General features: G+C 40.4%; 1 protein-coding gene across 2 annotated transcripts in view; it reads left to right on the top strand.

Annotated features, from left to right (window-relative positions):
• EPHA3 (EPH receptor A3) overlaps positions 1-19,208 on the top strand; it is a 316,733-nt gene extending 297,525 nt beyond the window's left edge. For both annotated transcript variants that reach the window (XM_069945772.1, XM_069945771.1), the window contains exons 16-17: positions 3,741-3,896; positions 17,125-19,208. In XM_069945772.1, the coding sequence (XP_069801873.1) occupies positions 3,741-3,896; positions 17,125-17,230 (262 nt within the window). In that variant the 3' untranslated portion in view covers positions 17,231-19,208. The remainder of the gene's footprint in view (positions 1-3,740; positions 3,897-17,124) is intronic.
• The last annotated feature ends 332 nt before the right edge of the window (positions 19,209-19,540 follow it).

Raw genomic sequence — 19,540 nt, 5'->3', positions numbered from 1 at the left:
AAAAAAAATTGCAGTCTTATTATCATTAAATGCAGGAATACAGTTAAAGTTGACCAGTATAAAAATAAGATGGAAAATCAGCAATATTTTCACAGCTCCCTTCCCCATCCATTCCCTGAACAGTGACCTCTGCAAAGGTCACAGAGCATGCCTAGACGACATCTCCGTAGAAGTACTTGAATATCCAGACACGGTGTTATTTCTTATTCCAACTAAAATGTGTTACAAAAATTACGAAAACTTTTGACAAATCTGTTTGACCTGTAATTTTTATTTTTAATTCCTTTCATCCAATCAGAAGTGCAGAAAGGATTAACCTAGGTTAAGCCAAGATATGGACCACAGTTTATTCTGTCTGGCTATAGATACTTAGTGTTACAGTTTCACAACAGCTAAAGAGTCCGCAGTTGCAGGCTAGTACTTTAGCGGTAGAAACATGTTTTTCCATATTCAGATATACTTAGCTCCTAAAGTGAGTTATTTATTATGATTGTCAGCGTTATACTCAAACAGTAAAGTGTTCAAGTGACTGAATGATAAATGGGATCTCCCCACCCTCACAGCTGGCAACATCTGCAACGCATTTCCAAGTCTTCTTTAATTCACATGATTTTTGGAGAAGAGTCACGCTGTTTCTGGGAGTTTGAAAAAACAAAAACTCTATTGCTGGACAACTCCTTTAAATTTTTGCTGTTCTGTTAGGTCTTTTATTTAATTTATTTGAAGGCGTTTTCTGACTTCGAATACAGTGAAAACAGCAAAGAGTCTATACTCACCTTCCCTGCTCCTCTAGCTATGCCGCTGTCCTTGGTATCTGATGCTATTTTTCTCTTCCAATGACATTTTGTTAGACAAGAACTGCCTGTTGAGCCAAATACTGGGCTGTCCACGTGACATGTCATCGGAAGTTGGCAACTGCAACAGACACCAGAATTGGCAGAAAAAGCAGGGGAGGTGAGTATGAGTTAGATTACATGAACATAAAAAAAATCCCTTTAATAAATACGTATAACTCCAGTATGATAATTCTAAGTTAACTTGCAAAACCCATTCCATTAAACTAATATCTTTATATTTTATGGTGTATCTCGATGGCCAGGGCAAATTGACCATTTGGACCTTTGTCATTTGCACTGTGTTTAAAGTACAGGAATGCCCATAAAGGATGATATCCAGTATTGGATATGCAGTATCCGGTATTGCTGCCCCATACATAGCTGTCAGACATAATGATTTCCTTGGAGGCTCGGAGTCCACAACTACAGCTCAAGGCTCGTAAATATTCTCTCCATTGATCTATATTCTATTGCTCTTCCAGTGACTCACACGACTTCTATCTGGCATTTCATACACCGTCCTGACTAATACGTTTGTTCATTTCTACCACACTTCGTTTATATTTACCACACACCAACTATATATCATGTTAGGATAGAGGAAAAGGGTGGAGACATTTTTTTCCCCTTTTCCTCCGAGTAGATATGTAATTTCCATGATGTCTTTTTAATGACTGCCGTCTGTGGCCTAGTGGGTACTGATTTATGAAAAGCTGTAAAAGATCAGGTGGAACACGGCGGGACTTCTTTACAGCTGCCTGGATGGAAACCCATCTAATTTGTTTAGTTAAGTGTGAGCTCATGGTGAACATCACCCGGCCCATAAATTTCAAGTTTCGACCCCTAACTGGGAGCTTGGTCCAAAAATGCCGATGACTGAAGATGATGTTGAAGACCAACATTCCCTTGATGCATATGTGGAAACATCACAGACTCTTCATTGCTGCAACCACATTCCTTCTTATTGATAAACTGTCCAGATGTCCTCTCCGAGGAGGAAAAGAACCAATTTCTACATTCAACTCTCCGAGGAACATTGGAAAGAGTAAAATAATACTTCACATCACTGGTTATTCAGAGTTTACGTACATTCAAATTAAGTTCCTTTTTCTATTTCACGACTTCTTTGATCCAAGTCATGAACATAAAAACTAACTCTGACTACTTAAATCCCTAATCTGAGGAATCTGCTTTTCTTCAATTCGGGAAGACAAATTTCTTTTATTATAAAGACTTCAGGCCTCAGATAACGCTAATCAAAGACCGGTAACACTGCAAAAGGGAAGAAAAAAATGAAGACGGAGGTAGAACCTTACATTCCTTCCTACTGCAACACTTTATAAATACTTCAAAAACGTCCTGGGAATCACAGACGTATTGCCAGGAAAATATATGAGTCCAAAGGTGATACACTTATTTTAGCGAACAGCAGTAGCTGTTTGGTGTTATATTACCAGCACATAAAACTAGTTCAAACTTTGCCAGAGGGACAATATCTATTTCTTTTTCTTTTATGTACATGGTTAGCCCATTCCGGTTTGTAGAATTTAGTAAACAGCGTAATATGGGGGCCAGCTTCAAAAACATTCATGCTAGTAGTGAGGGTCAGGTGTCAGGGTCCGGTTATTCTCTTAATTTTATAGTGTTTTCAGAACAGTTGGTACTTTTAATGGCATCATTTTACAGCTCGTGTAATATAGAAGTATAAATAACAATTTTATTTGAGGGGCTACCTGAGTAGAGTTAAAAACATAATAATAATAATACATTGATTGTCATGACATATACTCACCTCAGGTACCTTAATCCACCTAAATTGCCACTCTACACTACTCTGGTCTTCCATTCTAGCTCCTCTGTCCGGCCGTTGAGCGCATGCTCCAACTACAGGTCCTGGCAGTCCCTTTTTAAGAAAGAGGTCACGTAATGCACATGACATCTTCTGAGGGCCAGTTTAGTGAGTCAATTGATAGCTAATCCAGCCCCCAGAGACGGAGATGACATGTCTTCAGTTTCCCAATTGGGAAGAGTGAACAGCGCCAAGACAGAGTGGATGCTGAGGAGAAGATTTTAGATGTCTGAAGTGTGTCTGAGAATTTCTTTCCATTCTGTCGCTGAACTCTGTGTTGTTTACGTGACCAGCGACCACACTGTGAATAACCCACTTGGCCAAGTGGCTTCACAGACTAAAGAGTCAGCTGGCCAGGAATGCTGATCATGTGAGCATCCCCAAAGGAAGGGGGAGAAGAGGAAATTTGGTGGCAGGACTCCCTCTTTAAGCTGGGCAAGTTATGCAAGGGGAAGCAAGGAGGAAAGCCTCTTTGACACTTTGCACAGAAAAATAAAAATAATCTTCCACAGTAAGCACAAATAAATGATATGTGGTACAGTTATCTAACAGTGTCAGCAGTTTGGAACATGAATTTTTCAAGGCCCCTCTAATTTTTGTTAAGTTTTTTTTTTATACACTTTTTTATTTATAAATATTAACTTTTTTCTATTAGCAGAGCCATATGAGACCTTTAACATTTAACTTTTTGATTGCTTTTTATTCCTTTGTTTGAAGACCAGCTGAAGAAAAGACAGCAACTCTCACATTTTATTTTGTATGTCATTCCGATTACAAGATCATTGACATGACAGTTTTATCGTTACTGGTGTTGTGATACCAATTATGCTTAGTTTTTCTTAGCTTTTCTCTCCAAATGTAGCTCTTTGTATTGGAAAATGATATTTTTCCTTTCTTTTTTTTAAATTAGTCATTTTTTTTTTTTTACAGAATACTTTGAACACTTGTTAATTTTACTTTTTTTTAGTCCAGTAGAAGGTTTTTTGCCAAATATAGAAATGTTTTTATGTTTAAATTTATGTTTTCTAAAAAAAAAATCCTCTATTTTCTTACAGGCCATCGAATCTACTTCTAGATCAAAACAGTATTGACTATCCTACATACCGAGCCCCAGGAGACTGGCTGGACACCATGCAGAGTGGACAGTGCAAGGACATTCTATCAGGAGTCAGCTATAGCTCATGCGAAACGATTGCAAAAATATCATTAGAGTAAGTTGTTATATGTTATTATGCATTCATTTCTATTTATCCATATATCTCTGGAAATTTTATCTGTTACCATCACCGATAGATTTTTTTTGTAAAGTAAGGACTCTCCAGCCAGAATGGTGGTACATTGTATATTATAGAGTATTTCTAGAATGCTTTGGCTTCAAAATATGTAGTGACACAAGACATAGGTCAACATACAATTAATAGGAACCTACAGATGACAAAGTGATCTGGTGCTTACACAGTGATCTAGCTAGATGTGCAAGTGAACAGTACATGCTTTCAGAGGTGCACTGGGCCATATAGTACATGATCTGTTTTTATCTGCATTCGGTTGCACCATAAAGTTTTACTTTCTTTCTATGGCAAAATAAGTTAGTCTACATTCAGAACTCTAGCTGGCCCTATTTTGGTCTTATGAATTTTGGTATTTGTCACATAACAACTCCATCCCATCATCATGATTTTGCTATACACTGGTTTCACAGTGTGCCCACCTTGAAATCGCAAACTGCTGGCTCTGTTAGACTATGTTCAAACACTGTTTTTTTTTTTTTTTTTTTTTTTGAGTCATAACTCTCAGCCAAAAAGGTCTGACTTTTTTTTAACTTTTTTTTTCTAGTTTTGGCCACTTTTTGGTCAATTTGTTTACTTGTTTTTTTTGGCAGATTTTTTTCTGCCATACCTTAAAATTTTTTGCCCTGTAACAAAGCTTTACCTCAAAAAAACCGACTGAGTGTGAATATCCCTTAAAGAGGTTATCCAGTGCTACAAAAACATGGCCACTTTCTTTCAGGGACAACACGACTCTTGTCTCCAGTTCAGGTGTGGTTTGCAATTAAGCTCCATTCACTTTAATGGAGCTGAGCAGCAAAACTCCGCCCAAGCTGGAGACAAGAATGGGCTGTTTCTGGAAGAAAGTGGCCATGTTTTTTGCAGCGCTGGATAACCCCTTTAATATACCCTGATATTTGTTCTAAAGCAGGACCTAACAATTTATTTAACAGATGTAAAAATAAAATCCGTAAAATGAATAGATAAGTACCTAGACAAGCTGTTTATACTATTCAGTTGTACAATGTTTATGGAGCTTCTTTTGACTTTGGTTGTTTTTTTGGAATTTTCTATGGGTGCTTTATGCAAGTCAAGTCATTGCTTGCAGTTTTAGCGTTCACGTACAATAAAATTAAGGTAAAATATATACGTAATTTTGGAATTTTTTAATGCAATAACATGCTCCATTAAAGTTAATGGGAAATTGGCACACACCATATAGAATAATGGCCATAATTAATTATGACTGTCAAAATAATGAACATGCTCATTATTAAACACCCACTTTTGCAAAATACAGCCTTTTTTTTTACAGTTACTTTTTTAAACAGTTACTAGAGATGAGAGAACCTTGAGTTTGTCCGAACTTGAATGCTCTGCATTTGATTACTGTGGCTGAAGAAGTTGGATGCAGTCCTAAGGCTGACTGGAAAGCATGGATACAGCCATAGGCTTTATCCAGATTTTTTAGGACTCCCAACTTCAAATGTAGAGCATTCAAGTTCGGACGAACCTCAGCATGCTTAAGGTTCGCTCATCTCTAGTAACTGCTTTAAAACCTTGAGGCTATGTTAACACACAGTAAAGTAAAAGCCAAATACAACTGTCATTTTGAGTTAAAATAACACAAAATGTGTGAACAGGTGGGAAAAAAAGGTTGTATTTCACAAGAGCAGGTGGTAAATAATGAGCATGTGCATTATTTGGATGGTTGTAATCAGTCATGGCCATCGTTCTATACGGTGTGTGCCAATTTCCCATTGACTTCCATAGAACACATTATTATATTGAAAATCAAGTTTGCCTCTCTAGCAAAGTAAGAAAAAAAAGGCAAAAACAAATCATAAATTTACAAAAAAAAAGCATGAAAACCAGACGTTTTCAGAGGTACAGTAAAATGATATGGCACATATACGGTGCACTTATTTCTATATTTTCCCATTGCATTCAACTCAGAGTGGAAAAGGGCATATACTTCAAGAAACTACACATGGGCATGGCCTGAATACCCTGGAATGACTTAGTCTCAGACTAATATGTAATATGACAATATTTGCTAAAGTTATTAAATTATTGAAATAATAATCATTTATAGGAAACATGCATAGAACATTTACTGGTAACTCAATCTAGATGTCACTCCCCAGTTCTTAAGCAAACATATTAACATTGCTTAAATTCTTGATTCTAATTTATGACTGGCAAGAAGTTTTTGGTTGATTATGTTTATTCTAATTTTATTACTTGCTTATGTTCTTTATAAGTGCGAGGGACACAACTATACTGTAGATTCCGTCTATAAGTTTAACTTTGTATAATAAACACTCTAAACAGTTTGGTCCTCTTGACACATTATCTATCATATTCACATAATTACTTTTCCGTTCGCTTACGCGTCTATGGACGAGCCTGGCGTGATTAACGTGATGACTAATCAGGGTTATATGAAGGTGTTATCAATATGTAATGAGCAGACTCTATGTCCAGGATTAGGCAGAAGATTTGAAGAACGCCTTAGGGGAGAAAGGATTTTAAGCAGTTTGAGAGCTGACAGTGAGCGATAGAAGAAGAATGAAGGAAAAGGCTTATTTTAGTGTCAGATGCAATGATTAATACACACAGAAAGCATCGACTGGGGGCCATGCAAAATGAAAATACCGCTGAGCTGCTGAACTGGTGTTCAGGCAATTGCCAAAGACATTATAGGTCCAAAAATATGTGAACATGACTTTTCATTTCAGGCACACCCAGGTCTCCAAGACCTTTAGCTTGACACACTATACCATTTTCCGCCATTTCTTATAATGCTGACCGTGCCGAATGTAAGGTAATAAATTATAAAGTGCTTATCTGTGAAACTTGATATGAAGCATAGGTGGAAGAATTGTCTTTGATGAGTTTCATTAGTTGCTTTGGATAATGCGATTGTGAATGTTCATAGTGGGATCAGTGGAAATATCTGTTGAGCATTGGACTTAGGGCCATATTAGACAGTCTGATCACTATAGTAAACGAGCGCTGATCTGCTAGATTGGCGCTCGTTCACTAAGCCTATTACACGACTCAATTATCACGCAGCACGGTCTGCACAGACATTGTTAGCGATGTCCGTGCTCCCCTCGCTTTAAAAGTGAAATTTATTCATTACCTGTCCACACTCTCCAGTGTTCTCTTCTCCGAACTCCCCTCAGCTGACGATAAAACTTCGGAGCTTTTCTGTGAAGTGAAAGGCCGCTCAGCCAATCACTGTCCACAGTGGTCCTAGCCAGTGATTGGCTGAGCGGCCTGTCACTTTAGAGACCGGCTCTGAAGTTACATCAGCAGCTGCAGGGAGTGGGGACAATGTAAGAGATTTGGCCTTATTCGGCAGATTAGCGCTCCGTGTAATAGAGCCCTTAATTCCTTGATAGAACTGTGGATTTGTGGTTGGATAAAGGATATATATCAGAGGGTTGTTGTTAATGGTTTGTATTGGTTTGAGCAGAGACTGGTTATAAGTGGTGGCCACAAGGGTCTGTTTTGGGTCCTGTTCTTTTTAATATGTTTGTAAGTGACATAGGAGAAGGTTTGGTAGGTAAGGATAGTGACATAGGAGAAGGTTTGGTAGGTAAGGATAGTGACATAGGAGGAGGTTTGGTAGGTAAGGATAGTGACATAGGAGAAGGTTTGGTAGGTAAGGATAGTGACATAGGAGAAGGTTTGGTAGGTAAGGATAGTGACATAGGAGAAGGTTTTGTAGGTAAGGTTTGTCTGTTTGCTGATGACACAAAATAGTGTAATAGGGTTATTATTCCAGGAGCTGTCAGTAATATGGAAAATGATTTAGCTTTTACAAACAATGGAAATTGATGTTTAATGTTTACAGGTTTAAGATAATGCACTTGGGGTGGAGAAATCCTCTATCCATGTATCATATCTGCAGTTCTGTGTTAGCAAAGACTTCAGAAGAGAAGGATTTAGGGGTAGTGATTTCTGATAGTACTAAAATGAGTAACCAGTGCAACCAAACAGTAGGGAAAGCTAATTGTATTCTGGGCTGTATAGCTAGAGGAAGAGGGAGATTGTGATCCAGCTGTATAGAGCTCTAGTGAGACCACATCTGGAATACTGTGTCCAGTTCTGGAGAACTCACCAACAAAAAGACATTGATAAAATAGAACCGGTCCAAAGAAGGTTTCAAAAATGGTAGACGGTCTGAGGCACAAATGCAGGAAAGCCTTAAAGAGGCATTCCAGGAAAAAAAAAAACTTTTTCCCTATGTGAAAAGAGCTGAGTACAGTGCTCTACCGGCATACTCGGCTCTTTCTGTCGCTCTATAGGAATTAATAAATCTGCAGGCTACATGCCGTCCCGCAGCTCTATTCGTTACACAGAAGCCGGGGCCCGATACGTAGATCAGTCAGGGGCACAGAGGTTGGACCCCCGGCGATCAAGTTAATTTTTCCTGGAATTCCTCTTTAAGATTCTAAATCTGTATCGTCTGAAGGAAAGAAAGAAAAAAGAGGTCATGATCTGCACCAGCCATGTCTATCCCCTACCCCCAATGGATCCGGATCTGGACATCAAGCTACTGATACTGTGTTTGTTTAAAAATACTTTTTATCATTTTTCATGAGGCCAAAACAGTGTCATGGAAGCAGTACCCAGGTCAAAGCAGTGTCATGAAAGCAGGGCCAAAACAGTGTCATGGAAGCAGGGCCCAGGCCAAAACAGTGTCATGGAAGCAGGACCCAGGCCAAAACAGTGTCATGAAAGCAGGGCCAGGGCCAAAATAGTGTCATAAAACAGGGCCCAGGCCAAAACAGCGTCAGGGAAGCAGGACCCAAGCCAAAACAGTGTCGTGAAAGCAGGGCCAGGGCCAAAATAGTGTCATAAAACAGGGCCCAGGCCAAAAAACTGTTGTGGAAGCAGGGCCCAGGCCAAAAAAGTGTTGTGGAAGCAGGGCCCAGGCCAAAAAAGTGTCGCGGAAGCAGGGCCCAGGCCAAAAAAGTGTCGCGGAAGCAGGGCCCAGGCCAAAACAGTGTCATGGAAGCAGGGCCCAGGCCAAAACAGTGTCATGGAAGCAGGGCCCAGGCCTAAAAAGGGTTGTGGAAGCAGGGCCCAGGCCTAAAAAGGGTTGTGGAAGCAGGGCCCAGGCCAAAAAAGTGTCATGGAAGCAGGGCCCAGGCCAAAACAGAGTCATGGAAGCAGGGCCCAGGCCAAAACAGTGTCATGGAAGCAGGGCCCAGGCCAAAACAGAGTCATGGAAGCAGGGCCCAGGCCAAAACAGTGTCATGGAAGCAGGGCCCAGGCCAAAACAGTTTCATTGAAGCAGGGCCCAGGCCAAAAAAAGTGTCATGGAAGCAGGGACCAGGCCAAAACAGTTTTATGGAAGCAGGGACCAGGCCAAAACAGTTTCATGGAAGCAGGGTCCAGGACAAAAAAGTGTCATGAAAGCAGGGCCCAGGCAAAACAGTGTCATGGAAACAGGGCCCAGGCCAAAAAAGTGTCATGGAAGCAGGGCCCAGGCCATAACAGTGTCATGGAGGCAGGGCCCAGGCCAAAACAGTGTCATGGAGGCAGGGCCAAGGCCAAAACAGTGTCATTGAAGCAGGGCCCAGGCCATCACATTGTCATGGAAGCAGGGCCCAGGCCAAAACAGTGTCATGGAAGCAGGGCCCAGGCAAAACAGTGTCATGGAAGCAGGGCCCAAGCCAAAACAGTGTCATGGAAGCAGGGCCCAGGCCAAAACAGTGTCATGGAAGCAGGGCCCAGGCAAAACAGTGTCTTGGAAGCAGGGCCCAAGCCAAAACAGTGTCATGGAAGCAGGGCCCAGGCCAAAACAGTGTCATAGAAGCAGGGCCCAGGCCAAAAAAGTTTCATGGAAGCAGGGCCCAGGCAAAACAGTTTTATGGAAGCAGGGCCCAGGCAAAACAGTTTCATGGAAGCAGGGCCCAGGCCAAAAAAGTGTCATGAAAGCAGGGCCCAGGCAAAACAGTGTCATGGAAGCAGGGCCCAGGCAAAACAGTGTCATGAAAACAGGGCCCAGGCAAAACAGTGTCATGGAAGCAGGGCCCAGGCAAAACAGTGTCATGGAAGCAGGGCCCAGGCCAAAACAGTGTCATGGAGGCAGGGCCCAGGCCAAAACAGTGTCATGGAGGCAGGGCCCAGGCCAAAACAGTGTCAATGAAGCAGGGCCCAGGCCATCACAGTGTCATGGAAGCAGGGCCCAGGCCATCACAGTGTCATAGAAGCAGGGCCCAGGCAAAAGAGTGTCGTGGAAGCAGGGCCCAGGCCAAAACAGTGTCATGGAAGCAGGGCCCAGGCCAAAACAGTTTCATGGAAGCAGGGCCCAGGCCATCACAGTGTCATGGAAGCAGGGCCCAGGCCAAAACAGTGTCATGGAAGCAGGGCCCAGGCCATAACAGTGTAATGGAAGCAGGGCCAGGGCAAAAACAGTGTCATGGAAGCAGGGCCAGGGCCCAAACATTGTCCTGGAAGCAGGGCCCAGGCCATGACAGTGTAATGGAAGCAGGGCCCAAGGTTCCTTAACTGTGGGTTCCTGTTCCCTTGTGTGTTCCCGCTACTTTTCTTTGTGCCTTAATTGCCTATCCTTGCAGATAATGAAAAGACTTCCAATAATATTGTATAGTATAGAAAATAGTCCAGGCCCAGGCCATCACAGTGTCATGGAAGCAGGACCCAGGCCCAAACAGTGTAATGGAAGCAGGGCCCAGGCCAAAACAGTGTCATGGAAGCAGGGCCCAGGCCAAAAAAGTGTCATGGAAGCAGGGCCCAGGCCCAAACAGTGTAATGGAAGCAGGGCCCAGGCCCAAACAGTGTAATGGAAGCAGGGCCCAGGCCAAAACAGTGTCATGTAGGCAGGGCCCAGGCCAAAAAAGTGTCATGGAAGCAGGACCCAGGCCCAAACAGTTTCATGGAAACAGGGCCCAAGGTTCCTTTGCTGTGGGTTCCTGTTCCCTTGTGTGTTCCCACTACTTTTCTTTGTGCCTTAATTACCTATCCTTGCAGATAATGAAAACACTTCCAATAATATGGTATAGTATAGGAAATAGTCATCTCAGCAGCTCTTTAATGGGATAATGAAGGGTTTATATTAATTCTGAGGCTGGGTTGACAGTAATTTTAGATCACTTTGCTGAAATCAGAATTTCAGTCCCTTCGAGCCAACAATAAGTTTCCTAAAGCAGCTGTTAATAGGTCACGTTCCCTTATATTAATTGTGTGTGTATAAGGTCACAATTAAGCCCAGGATATAATGCTGCATGTCTACATTTTTGAAGTATGACAGAGCTACCGAAAAATTGAAAAAAAGTAAAAAAAAAAAAAAAATTCACAATCTAGCATTGACACAATGACAGAACAGAAAAAAACAAACTGGAAAGAGTTGGAGTCTCCGGAGTTAATGAAAACATGACGTTTTTGTGGACTGCTAACAAGAATAATTATCTGATGGGTTCTTAAGTAAATTACTATGTAAAACTCTTCCTGTCTAAATCAGTATCTCATTAAAGTGTAATCTCGCTAAACATGCATGGCATTGATGAGAGATTACCAAGGCTTTCCCGAGATGGCTTTTTATTTGGTATTACCTACAAGTAGAATGACTGAATTGTTTTCTAAACTTACTCCACTTAGACTGCACAGTATGAGGCCTACAGCTGTATTATGCCTCTATTCGGCATCCATAATACTGCACGCCTAGATGTCTATGGATCCATATTGCACGCCTTTATTTCTCTTCTTTGGAACTCGAACTGCCTGGTATTCGAACGAAAATTTACCCAGAAGTAGTGTTTGGAATTCGAACTTTGCTCGGTTTTCGAACGTTTTTCGAACGTTTTTGCGAGGGTGGATGGTGGGTTGTACCTGGCGAGTTAAGCAGTGGTGAGGCTTCACATACAGTACAGTGCTGTATAAGACTGCTGGAGTGCATATACAGTGCAGTAGTAGTACAGGCAGTGCACCACCATCTCCCATACATTACAGTGCTTGGATGGGGGGCACTATACATTAAAGGATTTAATGGATTTAATTAACGTAGTGAATAATTATGGGTGTTATTCGGGTCTCCGAGTAAACTGGGAAAAGTCAGCACTGCTCCCACAATATTGGTCACCCCAAGCAGATAAGTTGCCAGTTAAAATTATCATGGAAGGTGAATCCTTGGAGTACTTAGGTGTTCAGGTGACCACAGAGGTAAAGAAATATAGAGAGCTTAACTTAGTCCCACTATATAACAGACTAAAAATGAAGGTTGGAACCTGGGTCAGGATGCCAATCTCTATGGCCGATAGGATCTGGATTATTAAGATGGTTATCCTCCCCCAGGTTCTTTACCTCCTTAATAACACCCCAACATGGATTCCGGATAGCTGGTTCAAGCGACTGACAGTCCTCATGAACTCACTGATCTGGGGCAGAAAGAGGGCAAGGGTGAAATATACCACCTGGACTCAGAGGTGGGGGGAGGGTGGCGTTGCCTTGCCAGACTTCCAGCTTTATTTTTTTGCGATTGGAGCTCGAAGTCTAGTCGACGTGGAGAACGTCCCCTGTTATCAATTTTATAGCGACGTCTGTCGTAGAGCAATATGATGATATCTTTTCAGCTTTAGAAGGAGGGCTTTGCACAGAAATAGGTCCAAAGTCACATGTTAAATTATACCTTAAAATATGGAAATCACTAAAGAAGATTTGTAAAGTGAAGGGTAGTCTAGGAGTTACACCTCTATGGGGGAATAAGAATTTAGGTGAATTTCTGAAATTACCAGACACACAGTTTTGGGTAAATAGAGGACTTAAGAAAGTAGCACAGATTATGCAAGGGGGGAACTAATGACGTTTGAAGACTGTAAAAGGGATTTTGCACGGATTCACACAAACTATGGTACTTGCAGATTAGGGAAGCACATAGGACCACTAGAAATGTAGAAGTATGGACTATTCACAATCATGAATTTTTTTGTTATTTAATGAATCAGGAATCTAGGGAAAAAAATATTAACAAGAATATATAAAAAAAACTGCTTATGGAAAGAGATAATTTACACTTGAAACAGATTAGGGTGAAATGGGAAGCACAAATAGGCACTATGGATGAGATCACATGGACCAATGTATTGCACAATACGAACACGTTGTCTTGGAATGTGATGCACAAAATTATTCAGATTAGGATACTATATCAGCTTTATTTCTCCCCACTAAAACTCTCCCTGATTGGTGGCAGAGAAAATGCAAAATGCCCAAAGTGTGGAGTAGAGGGAGCTGACTTTTTGCATATGGTTTGGTCGTGTTTAAAGGTACAAAAATTTTGGGGGACTGTGAAAAGTTATATAGAGGGGACGTTATCCATAACTATAGGGGAAAGAGTTTGTAATTTACTGTTGGGGGGCCTCTCGGAGGATGGGGGTAAGATTTCACTGGTGAACAAACTAACTTCAATTGGGAAGATACTTATTTCGCGTAAATGGTATAGTGATATGGCCCCGGCTTTTAGGGAATGGAAGGCCCTGGTGGAGAAGGTCAAGTTTTATGAGGAATGTAGGGCTAAAAAGGGCTCATTCAAAGCTATGAGAAGACACACTAAAATATGGTCATTCTGGAAATAAAGGAAAGGCTTTTTTTTTTTTTCTTTCCCTCTCTCTTTTCTCTCCATTGCAGTTCGGGGGTGGGAGGGGAGGGATTCGGGGAGGTGGGTTGTAAGTGATGGATTAGACATAAGCTGGATAAGTTATATGTTTTTGAATAATAATCGGGTATGTCTAAAGGTTCTCTTTTGTATGTATCTATATATAAAATAAAAAATGAGAAGAAAAAAAATAGGATGGATGAGGAGTTGGTGACTACTGTACTATAATTGCTGGTTCTGATGAACATTTATGTTTAATGTCCTGTACATTATACGCGTGATACACCACAAGGACAGCGCCAGGAGCGCACCACAACACATTCTACCCCAGCGACGTTGAGAAAGACCTTGGATAAGGTCGAAACATCCACAAGTCGCCATAAACCTTATGTTGCTTTCACACCAAAGAGGTGTCATTTCTGAAATAATTATTGCAATATACCTGGCTTTACCTTTCTGCACGCTGTAAATAAACGTTTGAACACTTTTTGCATATGAAAACGAGTGCTACGGATTATTTATTCTGGATTACGTTGGGTTGGAAGCTTGTCCGTACTAAGCACCAACAATTTGGTCTCCTGTTGTGCACCCCTACTTCTTACTGTCTGTACAGTATAGTGCTGTTCTGTACTGTACTGTAGTGATTATACTGAGCACTGATCAGTGTAATAAATGAGGATTGTAGGTAATTATTGGTGGCTGCTGGAACCAATAAATCACATTTACATTATTTCCTATGGGAAGACACTGCTCGGTTTTCAAACTGCTTGGTTCTCAAACTGCCTTCCGGAACCAATTAAGTTCGAGAACCGAGGTACCACTGTATTTACATTTTCCCCTATAAAAGGAATATGAATACTAGGCTCAGTCGGGTCCTAAATTTGTCCTAACATTTGTAGGCTTAGCACTACACTAGGAGAGGAATAGCTATAGTGTGGGGTCTGTCCGATTTCTGAGGTCACCTTTTTGAGATGAGATGTTATACGTTATTTGATCAAATGAGTCTGACCACATCTTCTTTCAGAATGGGAATTTTGAAGCTGGGCCTTTTCCAAAAGGGTTTGGGCGTCAGTTGTAAACCAGTTTTACTTACCAAAAATCGTGGGCTTAGTGGGGTGTGAATCAGGACAAGAAGGCATGATCTCAACCTTATATTTGCACAGCCCCCCAAGCCCTGTTCATGCCTCCAGCAGTGTTCCAGCAAAAAAAGTCCTTAAAAGTGACTCTGTACCCTTAATCTGACCCCCCAAACCACTTGTACCTTCGGATAGCTGCTTTTAATCTAAGATCTGTCCTGGGGTCCGTTGCAGTTTTGTCCTAAAAAACTACTTTTAAACTGGCAGCCCTGTGCCCAATGGCCGGGGCTTAGATTGTGTATGCATTAGGCTGGCGCACCATCTCTGTCCCTCCTCCCCACCTTCCTCATCATTAGGAATGCTCCAGGCATATTACCTCCTATTCATCAGCTGTGTGAATACTGAACATGGGCTGGATCATTGAGGCACCTGTGCAATGTTCAGACAGGAGAAAATGTTCCAGTGGCATTCCTAATGATGAAGAGGGTGATGGGAGGAGGGACAGAGGGGTGGAGCAAAGTTAGGGCACAGATATTCTAAGCCCCGACCACAGGACAGATCATGGATTAAAAGCAGCTATCCGAAGGTACAAGTGGTTTGGGGGAGTCAGATTGTGGGTACAGAGCCGATATAAAAATACTTACTTTATTGTAGAAAAAACTTCCATAAAAAACAGCATGTGAACAGGTATTAGCTTATATGTACCTGTTCACATGCTGTTTTTTATGAAGGGTTTTTCTACAATAAAGTAAGTGTTTTAAGGACTTTTTTGCTGAAACACTTTTTCACTTTTGAATTTGCTGCTGCTGACTGTTCCCCATAAAAGTCCTTCTGCATTTTTGTCCCAACACGACGACTATGAACAAGGTAGAGTGTCTCTGAAGCTGCTATTATATGTCAGCATAATTATGGTGTATGCATTTTTTTTCTCATTATGCTTGACTTATTCATGCCTCCTCAGCATCATATTCCTGCAATACTAGGAAAATTCACACCCCTTCAGCTTCATATTTACACCTCACCCCCTCAACACACACACAGACCCCCAGCCTCATAGTCACACACCATGAGCCAGTAAAGATGTGCAACACAATCTGACTTGTGTCTAGTTAGTTTTCAGAGTTGTTCTTATTACAGTACAAAAAAAAGCCTCCATGGGAAATACATTTTGCTTAGTTTATCTGCTACATATAGTGCAGGCTGCTGTCAAGTTGTTTCGAAGTTTTCTAAGCCGATTTATAATCAAATATCAACTGGGATCAGGGCTGGAAACAGACCTCTGACTAAAATTCACTGTGAATGAGACGGCAGCCTTCACTAAATGTAAAATAGTAGAAACAGTAATAGAAAAACTAAGCAAAATTATTAATAAAGACTATAGGAAAAATGTTTTTCACCATAATAAGTTATAATAAAACAAAGGAGTTCAAAGTTTTTAAGCAGAGGCCTGCAAAGGACTTCTTTATCTTTAACAATTAGATAATCAAATCTTGGTTAATGAGGGAGAAAATCTAAGGTTTTGAAATATGGAAGTCATTTCACTTTAAAGGGAGTCTGTATGTCATGCTCAGAACTACAGACATGGACAGATAGCCAAAAGAGAGATAAATTCGATTGCTGAAGGCTGTTTGCAAAATTATAAATAGAGATGAGCGAACCTGGAGCATGCTTGAGTCCATCCGAACCCGAACTTTCAGCATTTGATTAGCGGTGGCTGCTGAAGTTGGATAAAGCCCTAAGGCTATGTGGAAAACATGGATATAGTCATTGGCTGTATCCATGTTTTCCAGACAACCTTAGAGCTTTATCCAACTTCAGCAGCCACCGCTAATCAAATACCGATCGTTCAGGTTCGGATGGACTCGAACCCGAACCCGGTTCGCTCATCTCTAGTTATAAAATCAAGTTCAACAGTCATAAAGACTGTGCTGAGTTCATGCATGCATGCCTCCTCTCTCCCCCACTCCTTTCTGATGTACAAATGCTGGAACTCAAATGAGGAAGATTTATATCAGTTACATAGTTTTTAGCTGTCAGTAATTGCACCTAGACATTGATGCCTACGAATATCTATGAGTTCCAACAAAACAGTATTATATATGACACATTATAGTAGGAGGGGACCCTGTTAAAAATTTTACTTTGGGACCTATGAGCCTCAATTACACCTCTGATTAATAATATACTTCATGAACCCTGTATACTCCAATTTATTGTTTACATTGAAGCTATGCATGCCTGTAAATTCTACTGTATTGAATTCTTGGGTAATAAACCTATGTGTCCCTTGCAGCAATCAATAGTAGCTTAGCTGTAATAATTGTTACTGTATATACATTACAAACTTTATTTTAATGCGCAGCAGAGAGTTCGATACTTAATATATAAACCCCTTTAATAAAGCCCTGGAAACACTTATTGGTCCTATCAATATAGTAATTATTTTAATCTTTGTTTGTTGCAGTGATATGAAGACAGTCGGTGTCACAATCATTAGTCCCCGAATGCAGATGATGAGCGCGGTAAAACCTCAAGAACTTCACATAAAGAACGGACCTGTTAACGTGTAATGAAATACAGGAAGATGTATTTTAAACAATGGTGCAATTATACCTAAAAACCTGAGAAGATGTGAGGAGCTCGGACTGTCTAGAAACCTCACACACTCTTACATGGGAGTAACAATGCCTTAAAATTCGAGTGAAAACTCTTCTATATTTACCAGGAAGGCTTCATTTCTGGTCAATAAAAAAAAAATAATAATGAATATGTGCTGGAAGAAAACAGATGTCTACCATGGACAAACAAACAAACAAAAAAAAAGATCTGATCACAGGGTCAAGCAAGAACAGGAGCAACATTTGCAATACACCTAAGTCTGTGTTAACCTTATTTTTATGGGATTCTCAATTTTAATGTTTTTTTTTCTCAAATACTTAAGTGAACCTGTCATGGAAAGAGTATTGGTTCCCATTACAGATTTCCATTCCTTCTGCCACTATTCATAGAGAAGCCTGAATAATAATGCACGCTGAGACGGAGAATGCTACGACTGCACAGTCACATACGAGTAATATGAGACTGATTTTACTATGGGCACACAATGCCTAACCGATGCGGTCATTGCCTATGGGGTCATTGGGGAATGTGACGCTAACAACCGGTTGATCAAACTGCATTGATCTAAGGATGGAGAGATACGGTTAGAATTTTATAGTGTGGGAAATTCTAGTTTCTCCTCTGTTTTTATGAAATGAATAACGTCTTTATTATTACTATTTTATCAAAGGTATTAAGGAATATGAATGGTTGGATATTACACAGTATCATATAAGTGGGCTTATCCAGGCTTAGAAAAACATACCCAAATTTTTTCAAAAAAACCTTGTCCTGAGCTTGGATGTAGGTTTTGCAACCGTTAAAATAAATGGAGATGAATTGTAATACCACACACTACCTGGGGCAGGGGTGGTGCTGTTTTTTTAAAATCCTGGATAACCCCTTTAAAGAATAATCTAGAAAGCATGATGAAGAAAAACCTTCAGTGTATCACCACAAGAAATAGTGGCATAACATGGTACAGTAAAGGCCCAGTTTGCTATTATGGCTGCAGACTAAATGTATACCTAGCTGTTTGCAAGACCTGAGAACAAGCAAATATACCTAATATTAGCCGGGCAGTGTCCACTCTACTCAGTCTTGGTTCTTGACTATAGTCTTCCATTTTACTCTTGATACAAATGGAGAGAGATTGGATGGCAGATACAAGACAGTTAAGGAGAATCATATTGGCTGTATGCAAGTTTAGAAAGAAAATAGAGGTCATAGAGAAAGCTGCAGAGGTTGTACGAGCAAAAGTAAGTAAAATTTATAATAATGACCTATAGAATTTTTTTCAAAGCAAGTTAAAAAAAAAACTTTACAAAGCTGTCTAAAGCTTTTAAAGTATCTTTATTTGTAGATATGTTAAAATTTTTGATCAGTTTGGGTCCGCAGTGTTAGACCGCATACAGAGGGAAGAAGCTGGGAGAAGCATGTGACTGAACGCTTTTCTCCCTGGTTTACTGGTCTCCCCATCTTGCTGCAGGAGACAAGCTCCATAAATTAATTTGCATCCTCTTTTGATTCCCTGGTTTGGAGTAAAACATTCATTGGGGTCAAAAGTGACCTCGGGCCATGTGCTTGCATAGGATTTCAACAGGGCTTGGGTTGGCGCTCAAACCCTGTACGCCAATCAAACACAGAGTTGGCAGGGATTCAGAGGCATTGCAGCCTGAGAGCACAGTGGACTTTAAGCCCCTCCCCTTTGACACTTGAAAAGTGCAATAAAAGTCATCACATTCAAAGGTATGATTTGTATACATTTCCTAATGGGTATGTAACCATGTTGAAGGTTTACTAGCTATTTCTATTGTTTTTTCATACATTGAACATATACAGTATATTCCTTTTGACATGATATGTTCACTTTATGGTTTGACTTAACTTCAATTCTACTTTAAAAGTCCATATTTATGATAAATACAAAATAACCACCGCTTTGCAGGAAATGTGATCTTTTTCAATCACTCTGTTCATTTGTAAAATGAATATTTATTTGGTATTTTGTTTCTAAAAATGTCTTTGTTGCTATATTTCTATTTTAATACATATTAAAATTTCAATACAATGCTTCCAATGTACAGTAGCCTCTGTCTGACCATGTTAAAAAAAAAATCTTAAAGTGTTAAAGCGTACCTATTGTTATACTGCTTTCTATTTTAAAATAAATTAATAGTACAAGTAACATTAATCTTTGTAATATATCTTGTTAGGAGGAAGTGACATCTTCCTCAACTTTCAGCTGTATGTACAGTAGTTCCCATTATCTTGCCTGTAAG

Source organism: Dendropsophus ebraccatus, chromosome 11, assembly GCF_027789765.1.
Source record: "Dendropsophus ebraccatus isolate aDenEbr1 chromosome 11, aDenEbr1.pat, whole genome shotgun sequence".
NCBI lineage: Eukaryota > Metazoa > Chordata > Amphibia > Anura > Hylidae > Dendropsophus > Dendropsophus ebraccatus.
This window is presented reverse-complemented; position numbering and strand designations above follow the sequence as displayed.